At 41.2% G+C, this 17,161-nt stretch overlaps 2 protein-coding genes across 4 annotated transcripts in view; one reads left to right on the top strand and one right to left on the bottom strand.

Annotated features, from left to right (window-relative positions):
- Nucleotides 1–569: 569 nt before the first annotated feature.
- Nucleotides 570–7,010, bottom strand: LOC138206411 (transmembrane protein 263-A). The gene is made up of 3 exons (XM_069163105.1): nt 6,727–7,010; nt 4,586–4,715; nt 570–2,766 (listed from the first exon to the last, which is right to left on the bottom strand). Exons 1-3 carry the CDS (start codon nt 6,730–6,732, stop codon nt 2,486–2,488), a joined length of 417 nt encoding a protein of 138 aa, XP_069019206.1. The 5' UTR covers nt 6,733–7,010; the 3' UTR covers nt 570–2,485.
- A 3,757-nt stretch (nt 7,011–10,767) lies between these two features.
- LOC138206263 (anoctamin-1-like) overlaps nt 10,768–17,161 on the top strand; it is a 43,157-nt gene continuing 36,763 nt past the window's right edge. The window contains exon 1 of one of the 3 annotated variants that reach the window (XM_069162846.1): nt 10,768–11,234. In XM_069162846.1, the coding sequence (XP_069018947.1) occupies nt 11,130–11,234 (105 nt within the window). In that variant the 5' untranslated portion in view covers nt 10,768–11,129. The remainder of the gene's footprint in view (nt 11,235–17,161) is intronic. The other 2 variants (XM_069162845.1, XM_069162847.1) reach the window with 2 other exon arrangements.

Raw genomic sequence — 17,161 nt, 5'->3', positions numbered from 1 at the left:
TGACAACTAACCATGACATCGCGCATTTGTAAGCTGCTATTTCCAAGCCTCGAGTTCGGCATTTTGGGCGTCGCCATCTTGTTTTTTGGGGGCCAGAAGTGACCATATACGGCCAAGCTGGGGAGGAGCGAGCGGTGGAAGCTCCGCCCACCTATAGTGAAAACCTGACTGCACCCCAGGCATGTCAATCAAAGCAGACAACCCCTCAAATATAGCACTCTCAGACCCCGAATATCTGATCAATTATGGAGTTATGTTGAGACGGACCACCAGAACACGGGTCAGAAGGAGGGAATTTAGCAAATGACGGCAGAATGACTCGTGTGAAAAAATGATTGACTTCAAATCTCACGAGACTATTTGAATGGAAGTCTATGGAGCCGCAGGCTTTTTGGAGCCAACCCCTAGTGGAGCTCGGTGGTATTGCGGTTTAAGGCACTTTTGCATCGGCTTCACTTTTCAGACTCGAAGACTTTGTCCACTTTTATATACAGTTTACCGCGTCTCAGGTCTCACAGCCTCCACTAGGGGAGGTCTGCAGGTGTGAATAAAAAAAAAAAACGACTTCACAGAAAAAAAAACTGTTTTTTTATTTTTTTTTATTTTACAGAATACAGACTCATCCCATTTGCAAAAATAATTCTATGATACACAAAATGACTTGGTTTGAAAAGTGTAACATAATGTTCACTGTTTGAAACAACCAGAGGAAGAGAGATAGAAGAAATAAGAGGCAGGATGGACGAGCACAGAGAGAAGTGAGCCTGTTGGGTACATGAAACACTACTCTGAGGCATGCAGCAAAATAACAGATTGTTTTCTTACATATAAAAAATATCGGCTCACTGTTTCAGCACTCTCAGGCGTCTCCTGCTCAGTTACAACCCCAGGAAAAGTCCTGGTGGTTCCACAATTATTGATGCCACCGCAAACACACATAAATGGATTTATCCTTTCTGTGCCGCGCCGCATTTTAATCACGAACAGTTGTCTGGATTTCTTAGCTGTGATTTTTGTCCTGACTTACAGTGATGGCTTGTGGGATCTTTTTATATGTACACGTGTCTCCATCTCTAAACGATGTCCGATAAATTGATGCATCTCAAGAAGAATGAAATCAAACTGGATAAATTTGACCATAATTATTTGAATTGCCATCGCAAAGCCTCTGAAGGCTTTTGTACATTTTCCGTTTATGACTTTTAATGAATTTGCAATAAATTCCTAATTTCATGCTTTAACCTTAAGGGGGTTATTGAGTGAAGAGTGAGGAGAAGAAATGAAAACTTTTATCCATTTCAAATGAAATCTACAACAAAATAACGAGCGGTCTGAATAATTTCTGAAGTAACGTGACAGTTCAGCTCATTACAACTAATGTTAAACTACTTGCTATAACTACAGACTCTATGTTGACTTCTTATCTTCCTGAAATGTTGTTGCCTCGAAGCATCGCACTATAAGCCTTCAAACCAACAAACCCCATTTATCTTTTTACCCAGAACCCCTTGCAACACCCCCCCAACCAATGCAGTTTCTTGTGTTTTGTTTTTTTGCTGCACCAGTAATAATGCTCGTAACTACACAGATTTCTGGTCTGTTCCTGTTTTATACCGGTGCACCTCATCATGTCGTTGCTCGCAGAATTTCCTCAGTAAATTGTCTTTGTTGAAACATAATCTCCGTACATTTCTTAACGTACGCTAGCTGCATTTGACTTGGTCCCTTTGTTTGGATTTAAATTGAGAGTTCATATTCTCCAGAAACATTTGAAATAAAATTGTGCAGGTTTTTTATATCTTTGTTTTATCTTTTGTCCGCCGGTGTTGTAGAAATGTGGGAAATGTGACTTGGTCGTACAGTTAAACTAAACTACAGCTTCATGACACAGGAAGTAAAATCAAAACTGTTCCAACCTGAGCCGTGTTTAGATCAGAGGTCTCCGACCAGCAGATGATCTACCGGGCAGATCGAGGAGAAAAAGGTTGGAGACCCCTGATCGAGACAAAAAATCATATTCTAAGCTGAATTGTACATTTTGGGACATTTAACCCCAAACGTAAACACAAAATGTCTTAAATATTTGTGGTGATGATCTGCATTAATCAATTTCTTCTTTCAGTTTAGAAGTCGATCAGTTGCATCGTGTTGAGTTCAGGGAAGATGTTCAGACATGCAGATAGAAGTCGTCCGCGGCCTCTCACTCAGTCCGGAGGTGTTTAATCATGTTTGTCATCTCTGAAGGGACGTTTGTTTTTAGCGACATTCATTTTTCTGACGTGTCCCGTCTTCGTGCAGCAGATCTCCACCGACGACGTCCGGCTGCTGCTGCTGTGTTTGAAGATGCATGAGTGAATCCGCCGCCTCAGTTTTTGAAGAACATCCGTTCAAGTGTTCGAGGTCATTTGTTCTGGTTTGCATTGTAACACACAGAGAGCCGTCCGTCCGTCCGTCCGTCCGTCCGTCCGTCCGTCCGTCCGGTCGGTCAGTCGGCTTTGTCCTTTTTCCTCGGTGTCACTTTACTCGCCACCGCAGATCCCACAGCGCCGACGCCTCCCGTAACCATGGAGATGCTCCCTTTGACCAATCCCGCGCTGGCTGTCGGCACGCTGGTCACAGCCACCTTGGTGAGCTCGAAACTCTTCGTTCCGACCCACGCGACGCCGCCGAGGGTCGCGCCGACGACGTTTCGCGTCATGCTGAACAGGCCGCCGCCCACACGCCACATGACGCCTTCCTCTGGTCGGGGGTGGTCCTTATCCGTGTCTGCGGCGGAGACAGAGACAGACAGATGGGAGAGGGACAGAGAGACAGTCAGAGATGGACAGACAGGCAGAACATTTTATTTAAAAAAAAATACATAAAGAAACAAAACATGTGGAATAAGTGACATTTCTGGCTTCATCTATCTGTTATAAGTATTTTCAATATTCATGGTTCAGCTCTTTAGAGTTCCCAAATGTATTGAGGTATCGCAGGACTCAGTGACGTAGTTCAGCCTCAGCCCCTTTAAATAAAGGTGGTGTAGTCGCAGGTAAGTGTGAGGGTCGATGTTTATTTGTGCTCGTGTGTTTCCCAAGAGTACAAATTAGGTATTTACATTTTTTTATTTTGCATGACAGGACTTTAATGTAGGGTTATCGTGGCTTTTTGTACTGTAAGGAAAAGTACTTAAAACATAATAACATTTCATCATGCATGTATTGCACACTAGAATAAAGTGAGTTACTGGTGTTATCAACACCGCAACAACAGCGGCTCGACAAACTTGACAACATATGGTGTTTTAGCTGAGGACGCGGCTCCTTTCTTGTCCCTGAGCTCTTGTGGTGAATCTCCAGTCTCTTTTTCCTCATCCTCCCTCTTCTCTTTTCTGTTCTTGTATTTACTGTCGCGCTCCATTATAATTAATATAAAACATGGTGGTTACGTTACGCTACGTTAACATGAATGTAAAGAGACACAGTTGGTCTGTTGGTGGATTGTTTGTGGTTTACGAGGCTGTGAAAAGGGGGTTTTATTGGTTAAACTAATGAAAGGATTTCCAGCTTCAAACTGGCTTCTTCAATGTATTTTATAGTTTAATCATTTTGATCTGATTTTCTTTCTGCATAAAAGAGGACAACAGAGACATTAAATTAATTGAATTTATCACAACCAGGGCTGACCAGATCAAAATAAGTCCTCTTTACCCTGTAAGACAGTTACCCTCTCAACTCTGTGTCTGGAAGTTGCTCTTATTGTGAAAATATCTAAGAGGAGCTTCCTCCCCTCCTGCCCAGCCTGAATAAAATGCATATGTTCATCATCAACTGATGAGGTTGACTCTGTGGCACCCCTGAGATCCCCCTCATTCTGGGCCGGGTACAAATAATAATAAATAATAGGAATTTACAATATCCAACCTCCCAAATATTACAAGTTTGTTTGTTGAAGCGTTTTCATTTGATTGATGCTGAAGCTGTGTGATGTTAACAGGATCCATGATGGTCCACCTCAACACAACTCTTTTATTCTGGCACGCGTACAACTGTCTAATGTTGAAGTTATGGTAATATTTAGTTTTATATTGTGGGATATATTAAAAAAGTTTAATGTCCAGAATATAAACACGACATGAAGTCGGGATGTGACACACTCCAGTACTGTGTAGTAAGACTAGTTTGAGTGCATCAGTGTCAGTACAGAAACACCAGAACACTACCAGTACCAGGACGAAGCACTCAGAACGGTCCAAAGAAGAAGTGAGAAACTCTGGACACTTTCCAACCTAAACGGTCGCCATCTTGGCTCCGAAGAGGAAGGGGGCGGGGCCACCGACGTATAGGATTTTCAGATTAAGGCGTCTGAGGATGCTGCAGCTGAGTCGGTGTTTATTGAGTGTGTTAAACAGAGGACACAAAAACTGGGTAAAATAATTAAAGCTGCAGATATTTTGGAGGGTGATGTGTTCACATGATGAGGTCATTTCCTGTCAGATTTTAAACAACTCTACTCTGTCAAAATTCAAGTTCAACACAAGTAGAGTTGTTAGTGTACTGAGGGAAGTTTGTCAAGAAATGGAAGTATGGACGCGGTTTCTCACCATCTGTGTGTCCATCCTCGATGTCAGGGGGGACGTCCTCGTCTTCTCTGTCCTCACAGCTGTTGATGTTGTTGGACTCCACAGGATACGAGCTGCCCTCCTCCTGCGCCTCCTGCTGCGACGACAGCACCTGAAAGACAGCAGGAACGGATGGATGGCGGGATGCCAAGCGCTGCCGTCTCCTGCTCGGGCAAGAAGTCCCACTCTGTCCGTCCTCTGAGGGACGATCTCATGCAAACAGTCATGCAAATTCAACTGGGTTTTGAGACGAGTCTAATTCCACTGTGGGAGCAATCATTACATGTTCTTGCTTCTCAGCCACTAATTTACTGTCGACTCACTGCTTTAACTTCAAGTCTCCACATAAAGGGAGAGAAGTATCACTCTCTAACAAGTGTACGTAGCAGGCACCAGAATAAAGTGGTCCATGCTCGCAGCCTTTGCTCAGTGATAATCAGATTTTTTTAATGGGCGGGGCTTCGCCCAGGATTTGTGACATCACAACTAGTTTGGAAGCCGATCACCGGTCTAGATCAATTTACACATCTTGTGTCCAGCAGGTAAACTTTAGAAATCAAATCTATTAGTAAATTCATAGATTTTGGAAGTTTTGGTGTCATTTTAAGGATTTCGTAAGAATTTTTTTGTGGGAAAACGAGGTCACACACAAATTAAAATTGCTAGTAGAATATTTTATCAAAATCTTAAAACACTTCTGGACAGAGGTAGCCATCCTTACTCAAGTAGTACCTTTGAGGTACTTGTACTTTACATGAGTAGTTCCATGTGATATTATAACTTCCACTCCTCTGTTTCAGAAGGAAATATTATACTTTGTAGTCCACTACATTTATGTGACACCTTTAGTTACTGTTCAGATGAAGATTTGAAACAATAAATAAAACTGTTTCTTAAAGTACAACACATTGTTGAAGGTTAAACCAGCGTTTTCCAACCTGTTTGTTTTTGTTGTATCTCCTTTAAACTTCTCACACGGTTTCATTTTGATAAAAGTTGAAATGATACGATATCTCAGTAGAAATCAGGAGGGGAGAAAAAGTCCAAAAACAGATTATTTTTTTTGGATCAGAACTTTTTTTCTTCCCATCTGAGCGTTGACACGTGTCCGCTGTCCCTGGATGAAACCAGCGGTAACCTGCTGCTCACACACCGATGCTCAGAATGAACCTGATGATTTCATGTATAATCAGATATCAGACGGACCAAACCGGGACTTTTACTTCTAATATTTATGTTACTTAAATAAGATTTTTTTATGCAGGATTTCAGCTTGTAATGAAGTATTTTTACATTGTTTTATTGGTATTACTTTTACTGAAGTAACGGATCGTAATACTTTTTCCACAATGCTATCAGTCACTGAGGTCACTTTTATTTCTATATAGCCTACGTCACATTGCTACCACAGGACTGCCTCACTGGATAGTTGATCATACTGTATATATTTAAATATGGACCTCTGGAAGAGCAGTTGTTGCCAAAGTAACAATCAGTGGAGTCCAAACGTAAACCCAGGATGGCTGTCATGTAAAAATAAAGCAACTACTAAAGACTGTGATGTAAATATAGTGGTGTGAGAACAGGACTCTTTGAAGTGTAGCATGAAACCCTCAGAGACTCTCATCTCATGGTTTCTAGTTTTACTGTCACAGCAGGAGGTCACACTTGTCTGCCTGAACTGGCACGTGCCCTGACGTCAACCCGATTCACATTTCTACACAAGAAAACCGCGTTTTCCGTTTTAACAGGAGTTCCGTTACTCCAGTAAAGTCACCGTGAGCTCGCTGCGGAGGAATCATCGAGCTGACACGGATCATAGCGGCGAGCCGAGCGGCTGTTTCATGAAGCGGATTTAAAGGTGCAAAACACACACACACACACACACACACACACACACACACACACACACACACACACACACACACACACACACACACGGACAGCTATGATTCACACACGCAGGAACATGTGTGAGTTGTTGTGACTTCCTCGGCTGGTGTTGTTGTTGTTGTTTGTTTGTTTGTGGACACTGCCGGTCGTGAACACCAGCGGTGTGACGGACTTCGCAGCTCTCCGTTCATCCACCTCTTCATCAGGAGACACACCACATCTCGTCTTACCTTCATCCTGATGCAGCAGCTGTTGTTTTCAGGAATATTTCCTCCGTGCAGGTTGTTTTTTTTAAATTATTATTATTATCGCGTCTGCTTCTGTTGTTTTGCTGTCAACGTCGAAGCGGAAGTGACGTCATGTTGTTTACTATGTGCTGGTGGCTGTAACGGCGGCGCTGGGCCGCGCGCGGTCAGCAGAGACGCACGAGAGCCCGTCAGATAAGCGCGCGACCTCGTTATTAACGCGGTATTTCCATAACTGAGGACATCACGTGATGCGTCATAAACCCTCCGAAAACCAGAGCATCGTTTCGAACCGGAGGTTTGGACCTGAGTGATTCACCGAGCAGCTGCGTGCTGGGGATGGTGACGTTTGCTGCTCTTATAAAAATGACCGTGATGATAACGAGCCGCCTTCATTCACAAAAACTCCAAACTCAGCTGCACCACAGATAAATGAACTTCATCAAATACAATGTCAGTGAATGAAATAGGCTCGGAAGAAATTGGCCAAAATAACAATAAAAAAAAATGTAGAACTGTAAAATACATAAATGAAATGCAATATATAAATAAACACTTTATAAAAAGTTAAGTTTTAAGAAGTGAATACGGCTAATTTGATTTTGTAAAAATAATCTGACACAAATCTAAGTTTGCAAGTGACAATATTTATTACAGACGGTATAAAGGCTATATTAATCTTATATAAAATCTTATCTTATTAATCTAAAAGAGGGTCTAATTATGTACTGCAGTATTACCCTTACTGGAGCTGAGAGTGAGAAAGAGCCGTGGGGGGTAATCCACTTCAAACTCTCCCAACAGTCTGAAGAACTGAGGAACCACCAGAGCTTTATTCCACAGGGTCCGTGTTTGTTTTCCTTCAGCTGTAGTGATGATAATGAATGTTGTCATTTGAATGATGGAAACCAAAAGCTGAGATAAGATCAAATGAAATGATCGCAGATCAGCATCAGATGTCAGGAGAGAAAAATATTGTTTGTTACTTTGAGGACAGTTTTAATACTTTGAAGTGACAGCATCTTTTAAAGATATACTTCTTCATAACAGAGATTAACTTTCAGGAGGACAGTTTTTCTGAAACATTTCAGTTTGTCTTACGTGTAAATACAGAGAAAAAGAAGAGAAATTTAACTTTGACTTCTTTACTGCTGAGAAGAAGCTTCCAGAAGCTGTGATATCAGAAACCACCGGCTTTAAGTTGCCTTAAAGGGACAGAAGCTAAAACTTCCTGTTTCAGACAGACGAGCTGAAGGGCTCAGTGTGAGACCAATAATAACTGAACGACAGCTCACTATTAAAGGCAGAAATGCATAATCCTGCCGAGAGAGTGCACACTCTCATCTTGTTACTGAGACTTTGTACGAGTGTCTTCTACTTATGAGCATAGCCTGCAGTGTGTTACGTTAGCATAGCATCCTGTGAATTGGTGAGGCGTGAGGTGGGTGAAGACAGGTGGTAATACTGCATCACTGGACCCTTACAGTGTTAATCTGCAATAATAATGCACTTTGTGTTTACTTTGAAACAAAACCAACATCGATATTTATTAAAAAAAAAAAAAAGTGTTTAAACTCATAAAATATTAGGAAATAAAGCGAGGAAATAATACAAAGAAAAATAAATACAAGATGCAAATTCAAATTTAAATATCTTTTTTTTTATTGCTTAACTAATCCCTACATTTATTTTTGATATTATTTTTTGGTGCATTTTAAATGCATATTAATGAATTCATTAAGTAATTTAATAGTTTCATTATCTAATTTTCATTTTGTCGCTTCGGGTGCTCCATATGTACGAGTGTGCTGTGAATAAAACGATCCTGTGGTTTTTACTGTTGAAGAACCAATTGTGAATTTTGCAACCATATTTTGCAACCATATTTTGCAACCATATTTCGCAGCATATTTTGTCTGATGTTGCTTTAATTTATTTTGGCGGGCACAAAAAGGGGAAGTATAAACTCCTGAGTAAGATGCGGGTGGGGGAGGAGTTCGTACAGTTATTAATTAAAGGGTAAACGCACACTTAATAATCACATGACGGCGGCACGCGCTCCTCTCGCTTCGCCGATCGTCCCACCAAACACTCGACCTCTGAAGAGGTGTCACAACTGACCTGTAAAATCCCCGTTAGTCAAAACAGAGCTCCACTGCTGTACACAGAGATTTTGGCCACTGGAGTTAGAAAAGCTGAATTACAGTATGTGAACACAAACACCACTTCCTTCTGTTTCCTGTGAGAACTGACCTTTGACCCCCACATCTTGCTCCCAGTATCGAGTCAGACACATGGCGTCCCCCGGGAGTTTGACAGCCTGTGCTCTACAAGGCCTCCGCTTTCCTGTGCTTGACTCTCTGTATATTTTTTAACTCTTAAAGTCTAAAAATACACTGGAGTGCGGATGTTGCTGCCGCGTTACATAAGCTTGTGAGATTGAAGTGTCAGGAATGAGAGGTTGTACAGAAACTTTTTGGATCTCAGTTCTCTCAAAGTAAACAATTATATGGAAGAAAGGACAGTTTCCTGGAACGGCCTCACAGAGGACAGTCCACGCACAATTCATTTCAACTTTCATCTTTTGGTCACTTTTTAGTAAACCCGAGGAAAAATGTCACAGGTTTCGTGGACTCCACGTTAAAAACGGACAGCAGTGACGTCAATGAATCAAACTGTATTTCGGTTGTATGTAATCTGGACAGTTATGAACCGTAAACGTGGTCGGTCCCACAGTAAAGGAGAATATCTCTTCTTACACATTCTCTATATAACTGTGGAGTGAAGTATTATCATGTTTTACATTATTACTGTATGTTTTATGTGATCTATTGAATATAGATTAAGAATGGCGACTGTGATAAAAGTAAACATGCTCGCTTTCATTTTTTTATAAATCAACTTGAGAACATGTGCGTTCCCACAATGAACCATAAAGAGTCGATTGTGGTGCAAAACCACTCATGAATATGAATATTTTGGCGTCTGATGGTCTTTAAACTGATCGATATGCTTCCTCTCTGTGTTTATTTACAGTCAGTTGCACTGTTTGATTCTCACTTTTAACTTTTGCTTCGTTTTATCTCCCCACCTTACATCGTTTGTATTCACCTTATTTTGATCCCCTTCAGAAGGGGTCTCCAACATGTTTTCCTCCGAGAGCTACTTTGACACAATGAACGTGTCCGAGAGCTGCTCACGTTCAGTAACATTCATTCACATAGCTGAGCTCCACCCAAACCAGCTGAATCAGCTTCTTTTATGTGAACCAGTTGATACTGAACACACACATACTCAGGCAGTAGCTACTTCAGCCTTTTAATTCCCACCCAGTCATGACCTTTAATGTACACGGAGGAAAACTGCTAAGAATGTAACTATTGACATGAATTTTAATTGTGCATGAAGTTTAAAGCTAATGTTAAAAGATGGTTGAAGGCACAGACTGTATATAAAAGTGTTCGTAGCTTGCGGGTCTGAAAAATGAGGCCTTGAGCTGCAATACCAGCGAGCGCCACTAGAGGTCGGCTCCAAAAAGCCTCCGGCTCCATAGACTCCCATTCAACTTCTCTCATCAAATCCAAATTGAATAAAATGTGTCCATCAGTTATCTCGGTGTTGTTAGCTAAAGTCACTCCTTCTTATTAGTTTTCTGGAGGTCCATCTGAAAATAATCCCTCATTCATTAGAAAATAAGCTTCAAGAAGACCTGTTTTTTTGGCAGGGTGTCTGTTTGATTGACAGGTCAGGTTACAGCTATCGGTGGGCGGGACGTAGTATGGTCAGGTTTCCAATCAGATCGGTCAGATCCACCGCTGGCGAACTGTTAATTATGTCACACACACACACACACACACACACACACACACACACACACACACACACAGGAGCTCTGAGTGACGAATGAGAGTGCTTGGACGCGTTCTCGGTTTGTGGTCCACGTCCTCGTCTCTTGTACATTTGAGCTGTGCGCGGTGAGCAGCCAGCGGCGGAGAGGGGATGTGCCGCCGTGCACCGAGGTGGTTGATCTTTCAGTGATTACAGATGAGCAAACACAGAGGAAGTGAGGGAGGGCAGCTTGTGTTCATCAGGGTTTTATCGTTGTCTAAGTTTAGATCTTGGCTCACAGACGGCTTCTCAAGTAACAAGGCTGCAGGCTCCCATCGGCCACGGCGCACTACAGACCGACACGGAGCTCCACACAGCTTTTAAAGGCAGACGAGTGGCAGGTCACGGGGGGAATAAGTGGAGAGGCAGCGGAGGGGCTGTTAGTGCTCGACTCTGTCGGACGGACAGACTGAGAGGCGGAGGACACAAACGGGACTACTGTCCTTGGAAACAGCTCATCACCACATCACCTGCTCTCTGTTCTGTTTTCTACCTGGACCATGACAGAGGAGGAGGAAGGGGGAGCCGGCCCGTCTGCAGCCTCGGAGTCTGAGCAACAGGCGCCACACTTTCTCCGAGACGTCATCTTCCACGGCAAGTTTAAGGTGAGTCTCTCTGACGGAGACAAACACGAGCTCCTCCACTGACGGTGAGGAAGTGACAGCAGAGATTGACGTTCAGATAACACCCAAACAGAAGCATGCTGTGATTCGGGATATTTTTATCGTAATAAAAATCACAATGTCCAAAATATGTAGTTCATTTTTAGAGCCAAAAATGAATCATTTGCTTTGTTTTAACGGTATATGAACAGAAACTCAGAACAAACAGTGTTTGAAAATACAGGGTTTTTTTTTCTTTAGTTGTAGTTTCAGAGTTTCAAAAGATAACAAACCTGATATTTTGGGGTGGGGGGATTACATACACATGGTTCTTACTGAACATGAATGAAAAATATTAACTTAATGCAGCGTTTTTACATGCAAAGAATTGTAAATATGAAGTCATTTAATGAGGGACGGTGGGGGACCGTCTGGTCCCAGAGGAAGATCAAAGCAGAGCTCACTCTGCTTATTGACAGGGGAACACTTAACTGCAGCTGAAGTATCACTCCTCCGTGGTGGTCCGAGCAGCAAAGAGCTCATAAAAGAAGAGCTGGAGCAGGAAGGCACATTCCTGCACACACACATTTAATTTCAACTTCAGCAAAAGACTCATAAATGTTTTGTTTTTTTACTTTCCATATATTCCATTAAGTCATTATTAACACTTAAATAATATCATACAGTCTTCCTCAGCAGATGGAGGCCTCGTTGTCACCAAATGATGCACAAATGTGCATTTTTTTTTTTTTTTTTAGATGTGTTGCAGAGGATGATGAAAATGATTTTAAGTGTTCAGAAAACTTCTACAATACAAAAACGTCCTGTTGACTCGACATTAGACAATGAATTTATGTCACAAACCTGAACACAGATATGATTAGAGTCGTAAATACTCATCTGTGGTGCCGGATATTCTCTCCAGGTGTGTCGCCATCATCAGGGACTTGTACCTGTTGTTCTATTCACAGAAGACAGGAGTTTACTGGTTGTTGAGTTTAAGCAACAGTCTGTTTACGATTGCAGATGTGATATCCAGAACTAAGTCTGGACTCGTCCAATCGTTCCAGGTGACTCGAGAAGAGCTGGCCGAGAGCACAACATGTAGCTTGATATTATTATTAGATTATTGTGTTGCTTTGTTTGTTTGTTTTTTGCATAAACCTGAATTAGTTATTTAATTAATTTTATTTCTTTACTATTGTTCAAAAAAGTAAAAAAAAAAAAAAAAAAAAAAAAAAAAAGTACAAATAATGAAATACCTTGAATTAACTGGTACTGTGTACAATCTGTGAAAAAGTGAGAAGATTAGATACAACTTTTTGGCTTTTTTCACACATTAACACAAGCAAACATGATCCTCTGTCGTACACTCTGATATCGATGAGTCCATCCCATAACCCTGCATTTCCTCTTTCTGAGTTGTTACCTGGTAGATTTGTTCGTGTGCCGAGGATCATCATCCTGTTGAAAGGACGCCTCGTTTTATCTGCAAACATTCTGTGATGTGATGCAGATTTCATAGTTGATTGACTGTCAGTCTCTGAGGCAGTAATGTGTCCCGATACCAGCTCCATCAGCACCTCCTTCCTCCACAGTTGGTCTGAGGTTCTTCTGCACTTCTAGATGAATTTCCTCAAAGTGAAATGATTTATTACAAATAATGTGAGGTCTTTATAAACATCCACAACCTTTTCCTCTCTCTTAAGTCATCACACACTTCAGCAGCACAGAGAACAGAAATATAATAGTTTGAAATGAGACAGGTTCCCCCATGAAGAGGTTCTTATCACTGAAACCTGATCTGAAACACAGATTCTAATATTATGAATTTCAAGGTGTGATAAATGCAGGCGTGTACTCACTTACTGATCTGTTTTTTAATTATGTAAAGTATGAAAATGATTATAACAAGAATTATAAACTGCATAGCACTTTTCATACAAGAAATGCAGCTCAAAGTGCTGTACAGCAAGAAAATGACATGCAGTAGTTCAAATAAAAACAGATATAAAGGAACATTAATATATAGAAAATAAATAAAATGCATGAAATTAAACACAAGGCAAAACATTAATAGAAGAGAGTTAAAATATAGAATAAAGCAACATGCATTTTAAGGGCAAAGTAGTGCAAAGTTCAAGCGAGTGCAAGAGAGCTTCGGGAGTAGCTAGTTAAAGGCTAAAGTAAAGAGATTTGAGCTTTCTTTTAAAAGTATGTACTGAGCTATCTTCCCTGATATCCAACAGGTAGTTTGTTCCATAGTTTTGGAGAAGAACTGACAAAAGCTGAATCCCCAGTTTTCTTTCGGCTGTTTGCTGAGAACCTCCAATAAACCAGCAGCAGATGATCTCAGTGTTCTTGAAGGCTCATAGTTGTAACTTGATCTGAGTCCATTAAGAGATTTGTATGTGAGGAGGAGGACCTTAAATCAATCCGGTGTGTTACAGGTAATCAGTGCAGAGCAGCTCAAACTGGACTGAAGCCAATTGTATGTCATGAGTTTATCACCTTTATTAATAGGCACTGTTAAAATGTGGCTCAAGAGACTCTTTAATTAGAAAAAGTGAAACATGCCCACAGGAGGAACTTATTTATCATATGACTGTGTGTGGGATAAATTCAGCAGTTGCACACTGACGTCCACTTGTCAGGCTTCAGCTACTGCTCCTCCAGATCCGTCACTCCACTGCTTAACTATCCGCTCATTTATTCATCCAGTTTTTATCTTCATCAGAGTGGTACAAAAAGCTGGCGTGGGACGTATCCTCAGACTGAATAGTTTCTGCTTGTGTTCAGAATTTAATTACTAAAAACGTATTGAATTTTTTTTTTAGAAAAATTCTTCCTCACTATCAAAATGACTTTTGGTACCTGCACTGAAACTTATGTATTCTATTGGCAATAAGACAAAAAAAAAATACAGTAGTCATTCCTATCTGGTGCTTATCAAGAAATAAAATGAGGTTTCAGTGATGATCCTGAATAAAGAATTTAGTGAAGCTACTAAAGGTGTCAGAGCTATTCTCAGAGTCATGGATGTGTAGTGAGGACGTAGGTTACTCCTGTGATTTATTAATTATATATCTGGGTTAAAAGTAATAGATTAAAAAAAACAAACATCCAAATCAAAGTAGCAGATACGTCCTGATATTTACTCCCCAGTTTGGGTCAAAGTCTAAAACTACTGAATCCTACACGTCCTATAAAACCACCACCAGCACTCTTTCATTTGACTCAGCGTTTGTAAGTAAAGTTATGAACAACAACAAAGATCAGGGCTCGTATTCACAACAATTTTTAGAATCCTCTTAACTTCGCTTAAAAATGTTTTTAACAAGGAGTCTCAGCTCAGGAGTGATTTAGAAAACTTCTCAGAGCGACTCTGAGCAAAGAAAGGACAGAATCCCCGATCTTAGTGAGGAGGTGTCCTCGACCCTGTTGCTAGGTGACACATCCTTTTTAAAAGATGTAATTGGTTGATCCAAAACAAACACACTCCTTGTGATAAAGGGCACAGAAAGGACAGTGGAAATCAAATTAACTGCGTGCCAGTACGAGGCTGTGAAGGTGTTTTTGTTTGTGTGATCACTGCTGATGAAGGTTGCGACAGACCAGAGTCATTTTTCCAGTTAAATATCTTTGATCTGCGATCACTTTCCTTTAAGCTGTTGTTGTGTTGAGTGTCAGAAGTGAGCGTCTCAAGGTATCGACCACAAACATCCTCCTGCAGATGTGATCTGTAGAGTTTCATTAACGTGCCGTCGTCCAGCGTCTGAAGAATATTTCTCCGACCTCGCTGTACTTCCACAATTTTCTCCTCTCCTTGAGAAATTCTTAAAAGTCCTCCTCCCTGCTCCTAACAGGTTTTCTCACTAGGAGCTCTCTGAAGGATTACGATGTTTAATAAATACCTTTTATCTTTACAAGGATTGACTCTTAACTTCCAGGGGATATTTTTAGAAAACGTCACCTTTCTAAGAATTTTCTTACAGTTTTAGTTTCAAAACTTTTATAACTTTTAGTCCGAGGAATCTTTGTGAATATGACCCCTGAACTCCGAACACTTTGAGAAACCCCTCCCCGTAGTTTGAGAAGCTACTATATGACTTGTTTTCAGTTGCTTTTCCGCTCTACAAGATAAAACATATCAGAACCGAACCCAAATCCACTGATCTAGAACTGGTCGTGGTCTTAGTATTAATGAGTAGCGATGTGTCGTTGGAGCTGCAGACATCTTCCCTCAGATCTGCAGCCAGACGTTATAAGTAGACTTCATGGTGGAGAAATACTCTAATAGGCTCAGGTCAGGACACAGCTCATAATTCAAACACTATTTATGTCTCATACCGAATTTACTTGGAAGCACAAGTAGGCATGGCAGCTGCCACCTCTGCTGTGGCCTGCTGCCGCGCCTCATATAGGCTCCTGAAATCCTCATTTTCATTGACCACATTTCCACATTCCTGATATGAGCAGGAAGTTCAGAGGTTTCGGTCTCTGCTGGTCCTCCATGTATTGTAAAAAAAAAAAATGTTTCTCTGTAACAGATCTCTGAGCAAACAAAAGAGCCATAATAATTAGATTAGAAAATAAAATTATATAGTGCAGCAGTGCATGGTGGTTTGGTGACATCATAAAGATGCTTGTTCTTCCTGTAAACTGTAAATCTGACACCCAGTTTGACTGTTATCAGACTATAGAATAGATGCTTATCATCTCACATCTGTTCCAAATCACAGACTGTTTATAAAAGAGTTCGTAGCTTCCGGTTCAGAAAAATGAGCCAGATGCAGAAGTCCCTTAAACTGCAATACCACCAAGTGCCACTAGAGGTCGGCTCCAAAAAGCCTCCGGCTCCATAGACTCCCATTCAACTAGTCTCATAAAATTCTAAATTTTCTGTATGTCATCCGCTAAATTCACTCATCCTGATTAGTTTTCTGGAGGTCCATCTTAAAATAATCCCTCATTAATTAGAAAATAAGCTTCAAAAAGCCACGTTTTGGGGGCGTGTCTGTTTGATTGATAGGCCTGTGGTGCAGTCAGGTTACAGCTATTAGTGGGCGGGACATAGAATTATGTTCTTTGCTGCATATTGTCCTGCCTGAGCGCAGCTGTATTTTTTAGCAGGTGATGTGTGTGAAGAGTCTGCAGTGATTTTCTCTGAATGTTTCTTGACTCTGGACGTGCCTCAGTCACGATGGGTTCGGCAGGTCGGCACCAGTTATCTGTCCCTGGTCTGTTCCTGTCCTGTTTGGTGGACAGGTCCAAACCAGACTGTGATATATGGCTGCAGTGTTGAACTGGATCAGCAGCTCTTCATGCGGTTTCCTGAGCCGTAGCAGGAGGAACATCCTCTGCTGGGCCTTTTCTGATGAGTGTCGGTGCTGTTCTCCCACTTTGTGTCTGGGAGGTTGTAGATCCCAGAAACCTGAAGACTTCCACAGTCAACAGCGCTGTCGAGTGTGTGTGTGTGTGTGGACGCGTTTCCACTGATATAGACTCTCTAATGTGCCAGATCTCATTGCCCGAGGCGGCTGGTCACACGAGATTAACGTGGTTAAAGCTTCATGCGTTCATGGTAAAAGGCACATATTGAAAGATCGGTCTCAGGATTTTAAGAATTGATATCAGATTATAACAGTGAAGATCGATTTGAGTCTGAAATGGCCCAATTATGTATGTAGATATATGTGTGTGTGTGTGTATATATACAAATACAATAATTTTGTATGATTAATAGTTGTAAAAATGTGAAAATGAATGATCTTAATGGATGATTTTTCCACGTGACGGCCCACATTAAGCCAGATGAACTCCAGACGTTCAGAGCTGACAGCACCGATTGAGTTTTCATCAAAACGAGCAGCACTTGATTTTAAACAGAAACCGGAAATATTCTTCCTCACTCGTTCACTCAACTTCCT

The sequence above is a fragment of the Embiotoca jacksoni genome, unplaced genomic scaffold (assembly GCF_022577435.1).
Source record: "Embiotoca jacksoni isolate LCO1_2020_lvr unplaced genomic scaffold, fEmbJac1.0.p SCAF_3, whole genome shotgun sequence".
Classification (NCBI taxonomy): Eukaryota; Metazoa; Chordata; class Actinopteri; family Embiotocidae; genus Embiotoca; species Embiotoca jacksoni.
This window is presented reverse-complemented; position numbering and strand designations above follow the sequence as displayed.